General features: G+C 41.1%; 1 protein-coding gene across 4 annotated transcripts in view; it reads left to right on the top strand.

Moving 5' to 3' along the window:
- LOC116320942 (protein argonaute-3) overlaps positions 1-10681 on the top strand; it is a 39508-nt gene that overhangs the window by 20286 nt on the left and 8541 nt on the right. For 3 of the 4 annotated variants that reach the window (XR_005614808.1, XM_039619350.1, XM_039619351.1), the window contains 13 exons: positions 1104-1238; positions 1341-1428; positions 2000-2147; positions 2329-2448; positions 4062-4205; positions 4987-5120; positions 6103-6287; positions 7187-7346; positions 7517-7607; positions 8355-8549; positions 8896-9030; positions 9613-9714; positions 10477-10676. Coding sequence is in view for 3 of the 4 variants with exons in the window: in XM_039619350.1 (XP_039475284.1) it covers positions 1104-1238; positions 1341-1428; positions 2000-2147; positions 2329-2448; positions 4062-4205; positions 4987-5120; positions 6103-6287; positions 7187-7346; positions 7517-7607; positions 8355-8549; positions 8896-9030; positions 9613-9714; positions 10477-10676 (1837 nt within the window). In the remaining variant the exon portion in view is untranslated. The remainder of the gene's footprint in view (positions 1-1103; positions 1239-1340; positions 1429-1999; positions 2148-2328; positions 2449-4061; positions 4206-4986; positions 5121-6102; positions 6288-7186; positions 7347-7516; positions 7608-8354; positions 8550-8895; positions 9031-9612; positions 9715-10476; positions 10677-10681) is intronic. The other variant, XM_031740678.2, reaches the window with a different exon arrangement.

Consider the following 10681-nt stretch of genomic DNA (forward strand, 5'->3'; position numbering starts at 1 on the left):
CACAACGCATCACTAGATTACTTCTCAAGATTCTCATCCTCACCGCTGCACTTCTCCATCTCCCCGTGTCCATTTTTGGGTTTCCTTTGATCTGGCTTTTAGTTTTGTCATACCTGTTCTTTTTTTGTTTCCCCCTCTCTCATCTCACAGCTACCTTTATGTGCTTATACACAAGGTGCTAATGCAAGGTAGCCTCCACATCCCCTTCTGCATGAATCATGCTTCCTGTTTTCAACTAGTATTTCTGCCACATTAACTGCAGCGCTGTGATTACCATGCACATTTTGAATGAACATCAGGAATACACTTTGTTCCTTTCAGAGTCTTCTTCTCTGCTGTTATAGCTCAGCTGGTCTTTATACGGTGACTTTGGTCCTTTACTGTCAGGATAGAATAGAATAGAATAGCCTTTATTGTCATTGTACAGGGTACAACGAAATTGGAGTGCCACTCCAGGTTCTGACTTAAGAATAAAATAAAAATAAAAGCTTATCTCCACTTGAAAATAATTTCTTTGGGAAGTGCCGCGAGTGTCCCATTGGCACATACCTCCACTGCCTGCTAACCGTGCACTGAAAAGGCATAAGTGTCACCACCTGTTCTCTCGCGAAATTTGGTTTCCTGTGACTTCTTTCTCTTCATCAAATTGAAAGTGAAATTGAAGGCTGGTGTCATTTTGACACCTTAGAGGAAATTCGGTGCAGATGACGAGCTTTTCTTGACGTCATGAAACTTTGGAAATCGCTGTAAAAATGGTGGCTGTACTGGATGTTTTCCATGGGTGCACCAGAAGACGAACTTGAAAGGGAAATTGGCTAAGAAAAAAAAAGTAATGCTAAATGTTCTTTCTGTTGATTGGACAGCCTTTTATTTTTTTTCTGATGTTGATTCCTGTCCAGTAATAAACAAGTCAAAAATCAGTCAAAGCAGTCAAAAATCACGATTTTTGACTGCATATAACTTTTACATTTTTGCTTTTTTCTCTTTCTCTCTCTTTCAGTTAGATATTGTTTGCAGTGCCTCGTGATTATTCATTTTTCGGTTTTGTTTTTTTATTGTTGTTCCTAAATGACACTTGTTGTGTTTTTTTTTTGCCTTTGCAGTGTCTGCCACAGCCTTCTACAAAGCCCAGCCAGTGATCCAGTTCATGTGTGAAGTGCTGGATATTCACAACATCGACGAGCAGCCTCGCCCTCTCACAGACTCGCACAGGGTCAAATTCACCAAAGAAATCAAAGGTGACGAGTTGAGTTTAAATTGGATTAAACTGGGACGCCACAAATCACAGCTCTTCATACAAAAACAAATACTTAATGGTAACACTTTGTATTATTCACCAGGTTTAAAGGTGGAGGTGACGCACTGTGGAACCATGCGGAGGAAGTACCGCGTCTGCAACGTGACCCGTCGACCTGCCAGCCATCAAACGTGAGTCAGCCTCTGGGGCGGGCAAGGGAATAGGAGCCACTGCGAACAGTGTGCGAGTGAGATGAAGGCAGGGGAAACCAGAGGATGTGTTCACCGAATCACCACCAAACAAACCAGATAATGGCTGACTCATCCGACAACCATGCGCTCGATGTTAGTCATCCATTCGTGAGGCAGCTGTGTGACTGCAGTGTCAGGACAGAACTGCTCTGTGTGCCATGACTACAGTTTGATTATTTTTTTAAAAGGGAAATTATCACAGAAAGAGTGATTTGTCAGTTTAAGCCTGACAAAAACACATGTGGATCTAACCTTGGTAGTCATTGCTCACTTCCCTAAACCATTTCTTTCATCCTGAAACTGACAATAAACCAAATAAGTATTTAAAAACAAATAAAAAATATGTTAAGACTTTTAGCAGTTGAATAGCTCTGCATTTGCAGAGGAATGACTTTCTGTCTGTCACTTGCACATTAACCAAATTAACAGCAAAATAATGCATGGGGGACTTGACATTGCTCACATCAATTAACATTTGCATTGCTCTTGACAAAAACTCTCCTCTCTGCAGGTTCCCTCTGCAGCTGGAGAATGGCCAGACTGTAGAGCGTACTGTAGCCCAGTACTTCAGGGAGAAGTACAACCTGCAGCTCAAATATCCACATTTACCCTGTCTACAGGTGGGCCAGGAGCAAAAGCACACCTACCTGCCCCTAGAGGTGAGAGAAAAGAAGCTGCATTTCCACTCAGTTATGGGGGAGTCTGACAGTAACTATTAAATCAAGCATGATGGTCTGGTGGGCAGGTCCCAGAGAGCAGCTGAAGAAAAAGCTCCGGTTTGCCCAGGGGGAGAAAAAAGAAAAAAAGGAAAGCCTCTTATTTGCTTTTGTTTCCTTGCAGGTGTGTAATATTGTAGCTGGTCAACGGTGCATCAAGAAGCTGACAGATAATCAGACCTCCACTATGATCAAAGCCACAGCTCGCTCTGCACCTGACAGACAGGAGGAGATCAGCAGGCTGGTGAGTTCTGGAAATGCCCTCTGAATACGGCTCTCCTGTCTTCTACATGCACACGGTTTGAATATAGGAAATTACAATAAAAGGGATTTGTTTATAGGCTGTGTTTTAAGAATCGTCTGTTCAGTATAGAGCAGGGGTGTCAAAAATAAGGCCCGGGGGCCAGAATTGGCCCGGCAAATGCTCTAATCTGGCCCACTGGACAACCTTGGAAAAATGTGAAGGAGGCCCTAGATTTTGAACTTTTAGTTTTTAGTACATTATTATTAAATAATAATAATATTAATATATTTTAGTGATATAATTTAACACATTTTGTATCGGTTTATTAGGCAACGGTAGCTTGAAATCTCATTCAGTAGTGTATTATTAGTAATACTGCTGCATGTATTGCTGATGTATTTATCTTTACTGCTGTTAAAAATAAACCAGCAGAGCATTTCATCCCTCTGTAGTGCTTCAAGAATGCATTCCCAGTGGTTGAGTTTAGAGGTCAAAAGTAAGAGCCTCTTTTTGGGGTCAGGGGTGACTGGGTGCATTGTTAGGCTTGTTGATACTTGGTTGCTGTACTGTTCGCCTTTTGTGTTAAATTACGGGTCTTATAATCTCCTTGACTACATTCTCATTTTATATTATGAACAGAGGCAGGTCTACACGGTTCTATATCACATTTGGTCACTGCAGGGTCAACAAAATGTTGCAATCTTAATAGCGTTAATGTGAAGCTACTTATAATGTCTGCAGCATACTGTTTAGAGAGAGGATGACAAACTATGTAGTGACTCCCTCTGGCCACCGTCAGATCAGCAGCACACATGTAATACCTGCCCTTACCTTATTAAACCCTGTCTTGCTATCTGTTGACTGTAGAGCAGAATGGCCAGATTTGCCCACAGGAAATTATTGTAGATGTCACTGCGCTGGCATTTTCATTATACGCAACATTTCTCACAACTGAAGGAACACAGTGGTTGGAATAACAGATTGAATGTTGCAGGAGGACAAAACAAGCAGATAAGCTGTATTTGTCAGAACTACATAATGGATCCTGTAATACTTTTGGTTATTGTGGTCATGGCTCCTGTTCTGGACAGAAGTGCTGACATTTGACATTTTGTGGCATGTCAGTAATTTTCATTTAGTCTTTTTTTTCTTTTGCATCAACGTCATATGAACACTTTAACAATTACTTTGTTACAGCTCTAACTCACAACCAGCTCTTCGAGGTTGGTTGTGGATAGCCTAGTGTGTTTAACACTTGTTTTTATATTAACAAATTGACTATAAGGTTTAGATACTGAGCCTTAAAGGCAATCAGATTTTGTTACTTCACACAGATCCGTGTATCACCTTTGTTTTCAGTCATCTTTAAGCAGAGTGGCGGTGATGTGTTAATCATTTAAAGGCGGGAGAAAAATATGTCATTTTAATTGCAGATTTTTCAAAAGTTACTTTTAGCCCCCAAACCCCCCCCATAAGTGTGCGAACAGCAGCAGAAACTTTGGGAGAATGCTTGCCTCTATAGCACACCCTCACCCACTGCGGTGGCTTTTAGTCATGCTGTCAAAAGTTACCTTAGCCTGACCCTGCCTAATTTTACTACTCCTTGCTTCCAGGTGCGCAGTGCCAACTATGAGGCAGACCCTTTTGTGCAGGAGTTCCAGTTCAAAGTGCGTGACGAGATGGCCCATGTGACGGGGCGAGTGCTACCCGCCCCCATGCTGCAGTACGGCGGCAGGGTGAGCACAGAGCACTTTATGGTACCCTTCCTTTAAATCACGCCCATTCTCTCTGTTTGTCTGACACGCTCTCCCCTTCTGCAGCCTTTACTCCACTTTCTCTGTGGGGGAATTAACCCACTGGCTTCTGTGTGTGCTCCATGATGTCACTGTTTTTGGTCTTTGTGGTTCAGTCTCAGTAGTGCAGCCTTTTATTTCAATTTTTAGAAACGTTTAATAAATTCACGATGTTGAGGCGGTCATTTGGACATTTTAACATTTGTAACAAAGATTATTTTGAATCCAAAAGATCACCCAAATCATGATTGGATCGCTCCTCAAGTACATTGGATACGGCGCAAAAAACATTGCTAATGCTAGTTTTTCCATTGAAAAGTGTAGAAGCAGCTTATTGAGCTTGAACTACAATGTTGATTAACATCTTTCTGTAATGTAATAATGTAATAATGAAACCTTTGACACAGAAATACACACTGTACTAAATGTTATGCACACAGCAAATTACATCTCAAATGCTACAGTCTGCAGCACACAGTGCAACCAAATGGCTTTGCAGTAAGATTTCAAGTCAAGATTTTAAAAGTTACATTTTATAAAAAAAAGCTTGTTTTTATGGAGTCTGTGTTTGTCAAAATGTGAATTTATGTACAAATTTGGTGTGGGTCATGGGTGCGTTTGGATTGTGTGGATTTTCAGAAACTGCGTTTACCTGTATATGGTTGAGTCTGTATGAGGAGTGTGAATGTGAGTGTTTTTCTGCATAATCGCGAGTACATCGCCTGAGATTGTAGTGTTGTTTCAGAACCGCACTGTAGCCACGCCCAGCCATGGCGTGTGGGACATGAGGGGAAAGCAGTTCCACACCGGGGTAGAGATCAAGATGTGGGCCATTGCCTGCTTCGCCACACAGAGGCAGTGTCGAGAAGAAATCCTGAAGTGAGATCCTGTGCTAATATATATTTTTTTCTCATCCCAGTGGTCTCCTTTGTAGGTTCTTTTGTCTCACTGTGAATATGGCGGTGACGCTCAATCACATCATTGTGCAGTATATTTATAATATGTCATCATAAACATTTCTAAATCATGTCTTTTTTAAGTAAGTTTGTTTTTGAAAAATGGTTTAAATTTTCCAAAATTAACTAAAACCATCCACAGAATCAGAAATGGGGTAAAAAAAAATTATATATGGCAAAAGTTAAAAGAACAGCAGTTAACATTTTAACACACAAACTGACAAAACAGTGCCCCCTGGTGGTGAAAAGAAAATCTGTTAAAATTTTAAGAGGGTGATGTTGAGCTGCTTTGATGTTAGAAATGAGCTCATTTGTTTACGGGTGCCTTCCCAAACTGCAGAGCACAATCAATTCATAGTTTCTGGTTCAAACAAAACCCAACTAAAAGAATCAGATCATCTGAGCAGAACACGGATGGCTGTGTTGTTTGTAGAAGGAGCCTTATGTTTCCTTTTGATGTCTTTGTTTTTACTAGTGGAACAGTACACGTTCTGTTAGACAGAAGCAGTGTTTAACTCTAAACACTAAAATCCCATTCCTGTAATTATCTAAAAGGATTTTAACACCTACTTGAGAAATTACAATGCCTGTGGAAACATTCCAGCTGGAGTTTCAAGTACTCAGATTTGTTCAGGCTTTCAAAATGCAGTTTTGAGACACGAATTTAGGATGAACATCAACATAAATACACATTAGTTTGATTTTGGGCATTAAGACATAATGACTAAGCTAAGCTAACTGCCTTCAATACAATATTCATGTTTTGCAGAGAAAACTTGGCACTGTTTTTTTTTTTTTTTTTCTTTTCCCCCCTGAGCTCATCTTCAGATGCTACATTCTTGGAGCTCTTCAAAAACAATTGTCTTCATTGTTTACTCTTTGCTTGCTTCCATTCTTCATGTCAGGGGTTTCACAGACCAGCTGCGTAAAATCTCAAAGGATGCTGGGATGCCCATCCAAGGCCAGCCGTGTTTCTGTAAATACGCCCAGGGAGCAGACAGCGTGGAGCCCATGTTCAGACACCTGAAGAACACCTATGCCGGACTGCAGCTCATAATCGTCATCCTGCCGGGAAAAACTCCTGTCTACGGTTAGAAAACTGCTTAAAATGAGACATTATATTTGAGTCGAGAGCAGTGTTGGGTACCAGAAAACAATTATTTGTTACAAGTGTTGCCTACTTAAAAAAAAGATTACTTTTGCATTACCAGAAATAAACACTGCAATTAAATTCCTTGTAGATGTTGGCTTTATAGATCAGGGCACGTGTTGCCTACTGCCCGGCTACCTTTTGATTGTGTTGCTTTGATCTCATTTCATAGTGAGGTAGCGTTAGTCTCATCTCTTCCGCTGCTTCTCCGGTAACAAGATCATTCACTTCCTGAAATTGACAGCTTAACCGAAGTAGAGGGTGGCCATTGCCGCTTCTTTATCTCCAGCATCACTCTTGCTATCAGAGAGCTGTGTCTCCATCGTTTGTGTGCTGTGCTTGGCTTGTAGATGCTTCCTTACGTCTGAAAGGGAGGCCTTCATAGCTGACAGGCACCTATTATCAACCGAAGTTTATAGAGTTTGCATCTCACTGTGATGTTTTTTCCTTTTCACCTAAAAATTCAAAGTAATGCAAATTATTCTGGGAAGTGAAGGGTGTTCTCTCTAATCTTATTTGCTGTGGTACATGCGCACACTGATGCACTGTAGGATTTTATACTAATAGGCATAAATATGTCGGTGTGTTGCTTCTGGATTTTTTTTTTTTTTTTTTTATGACAACAAAAGAAACAACATAAAATTTTAACAGTAAACTATGATCTGAACCCACACTTGTTGGTCTTAATATTAGTAATATTGTGATTGAATGTGGGAGTTATGAGCCCTCTTCTTTGTCTATCAAAATTTTTTTTTCAGTTGTAATACAGATTTGAAATCTTTGCGTGGGGTGTGTGCGTGTGTCTGCCTCTGACTTCCTGTTTTTTGCATCACTCATAGCGGAGGTAAAGCGTGTGGGAGACACTCTGTTGGGCATGGCGACTCAGTGTGTTCAGGTTAAGAACGTGGTGAAGACGTCACCGCAGACTCTGTCCAACCTCTGCCTCAAGATCAATGTGAAGCTGGGAGGGATCAACAACATCCTGGTACCTCACCAACGGTGAGCCGCGGTCTCCCTCTCATTATATGGCAGTATTATTATACTAGATTAAGCTGTCTTATTAAATAAAGTCTCACATTAAGGGTTACGGTGACATGACACTTTGTGTATTGTTATGTAACTACTTCAGTGTTTTTGATCTTTTTTTTCTAATGTGTCTCGATCCACAGACCATCAGTGTTTCAGCAGCCAGTTATCTTCTTGGGAGCAGATGTTACACATCCACCAGCCGGAGATGGGAAGAAGCCTTCTATTGCAGCAGTTAGTTTCTTTATGTCCCCCTCCTCCAGTAGTTAAATATATAAACTTGTAGTTTTTGTTTTGATAATATTCCTCTTCCCTGATGGGTGTTACAACCCCAGCTCTCTCTAGGGGGCGACGCGAAAGTAGTAAAAAGATGTAATGGATGAAGGCAAGAGTTATAATCTTTCAGAAAGTCAAATAAAGTCTTCACAGACAATAAATCCAAACACTATTTTGGGCTTCGATCCCACTCTGTGAAGAATAAATATTTAACAGAAGACTTGCTGTAGCCCTCAACCCAAATGTTAATAAGCAGACACATTCTCTAAGTGCGAGTGATGTTGGGGGTGAAATCCTATTGAGAGAGAAAACTAAACATACAATAGTAAACACTGCTGAGTGCAAACAGAAAACTAGTAAAGACATGAATCGAGTTATAGATTGAGCAAATTAATGGTCACGCTTCTGCAGAAACTCATAGAGACACAAGAAAAATTTAGTTTGTGCAACTGGAAAGTGACAAGTCAAGCACAGGTACAGTGAGGGGACAGGACTGGGGAGGTGGCAGAAAGGTTTAGTGGGAGCACTGACCCTGGATCAGGGCTGAAACGTACCCATTTGCATGCAGAAAAGCATTCAGTGTGTTAGTAATGCAAAGAGAGGAGGAAATGCTGACACTTCTATGAATAATGTCTCACTTTCCCTTCCACATAAAATCCATTCCCCTTTAACAATGGCTTCTCTGCTCCAAACTCTCTTTGTCAGGTGGTAGGTAGTATGGACGCCCACCCCAGCAGGTACTGTGCCACCGTACGAGTCCAGAGGCCCAGGCAGGAGGTCATCCAGGACCTGGCCTCTATGGTGCGGGAACTGCTGATCCAGTTCTACAAGTCAACCCGCTACAAGCCCACACGGATCATTTTCTACAGGGATGGAGTTTCAGAAGGCCAGTTCAGACAGGTATAGTCCCACTTTTTTTTTTCTTTTTTTTTTATCTTAAACTCAGGGTTTTACTAAAGATGTGAAAAAGACTAAACCAGCTAGAATTCTGCAGTATGTCATTTTTTTGTTCAAGACGTTATTTGGTATTTTACTGAGTTTGGGTACGTTTTAATCTTTGTAGCTGAGGCATACTGGTAAAGAACATGTTTATGCATTCCATGAATACTTTTAATCACAAATTAGTGAAGTCAATAACAGTATTCCCAAATTTCTTAGTTGTATAACTTTTTTGAAGTTGGGTCATATGGCAGCACGCACAACCAAAAATGATATTTCATATTATTTTAATTGTCCTCTTCTTCAGGTGCTGTATTATGAGCTGCTGGCCATTCGTGAGGCCTGTATCAGCCTGGAGAAGGAGTACCAGCCAGGCATCACCTACATTGTTGTGCAAAAACGCCACCATACACGCCTCTTCTGTGCCGACCGCAACGAGAGAGTGAGTCCTCACCGCACACCAGCTCATGCTGTTGCTCTTTTAGTATGATGTTTCCTCTTAAAGTCAACATGGTGTGTTCATGTGTTCATCTGTATTTTTTTTTTTTTTTTAATGTTCTATGTTGGAACATTAACTGCCGAAAATGGGCCTCTTTAATTACCTTTTGTTGTCATTTCGGCTGTTCACCCTCCTGACTGCTGTAATTACATTCGATTAAAGCATTAGGGCCCAGTGCAAACCAAGAGCTCTGGAGTGGCACTCAAGGCCCCGAGAGTGAGACCCAGCCAGTAACAACCTTATTTTCAGCGCTCGCACTCTTCTTACAGAGCATTAGGCTCCCTGGGGCATTAGGCTTTTAATTGGTTGTTTGGAAAGCACTTGGCGAACCTTTGCCTGGGTCTCTCCATCAGCTAGTTCTTTTTAATCATCAGAAATTTTAGTTCCCGACATAATTTAGTGCTTTAAAAGCCCTGCTATCTCTGCCTTTTTTTTTTTTTTTTAATGGCGAAAAAGGGGGAAAACAAGTTGAAAGTCAAAAAGCATTAGTATTGAGGGTAACTGAAATTAATTTTGCTTTTCAAGGTTGGACGTAGTGGAAACATTCCCGCTGGTACTACTGTGGATACGGACATCACGCATCCCTACGAGTTCGATTTTTACCTCTGCAGTCACGCTGGAATACAGGTCGGTCCAACCTCTTCTCCATCTCATATGTTGCCATTTGTCTACAGTATTTCATCTCCTTCTCCTTCAAAAAAACATAAACGTCTGCACTTTTGTAGATAAGTAATGAATAGGATTCAGGAATAAACCAAACACAAGCAGTTTTAAAGTTGACGTGTTTTCTTTTTCTTTTTAAAGCAGATACGTTTTTCTAGATCATGATGCAATTTAAGCAAACATGAAGTTTATAGCTGTGCGGTTTGTGCACTGGAAACACCTCAGCATAGCAGAGCAAAGAGTGGACAAAGAGTACACAGTTAAAGCAAATAAAATGTTCCTTCTCGAATGTTTTGACTATAGTTGAGCTGTTTAGTTTAGGGGTTCGCTAATCCAGTACCTCATTAGCTTATCAGCCCCCCATACATGGCAAATTGTGCAATCCTTTAACTTAAACTATCATGTAAAAGAGCAGCAGCTGAAGCTTTGTCCAGGAAAATGTGTTATTAACAGCTTTGGTACCTAAAATTTGCTGTCTGTATATTTAGGATGGCATGGAGCCATCCCATATGTCCCTTATTTCAAAACACAAAGATTAGACTGAAGTTCTGTAGTTAGCTGATTTGTATTTGCAGCATTCATGTTTTATTTATCTATTTTTTTAAACACATATCTCATATACCTAAGCACAGTTAGGTGATGTTCCTGAGTTTTCTGGGCTGTATTTCCTGTCAGCTGTGTCCCAGTTTTGTATTGAATCTTACTTAATGCTTACCTCCCTCTCAGGGCACCAGTCGGCCCTCCCACTACCATGTACTGTGGGACGACAACTGTTTTACCGCTGACGAGTTCCAGCTGCTCACCTACCAGTTGTGCCACACCTATGTGCGCTGTACCCGCTCAGTCTCCATCCCTGCGCCAGCCTACTATGCCCACCTGGTGGCCTTTCGTGCCCGCTATCATTTGGTTGACAAAGAACATGACAGGTAAG

Source organism: Oreochromis aureus, linkage group 11, assembly GCF_013358895.1.
Source record: "Oreochromis aureus strain Israel breed Guangdong linkage group 11, ZZ_aureus, whole genome shotgun sequence".
In the NCBI taxonomy this organism is placed as follows: domain Eukaryota; kingdom Metazoa; phylum Chordata; class Actinopteri; order Cichliformes; family Cichlidae; genus Oreochromis; species Oreochromis aureus.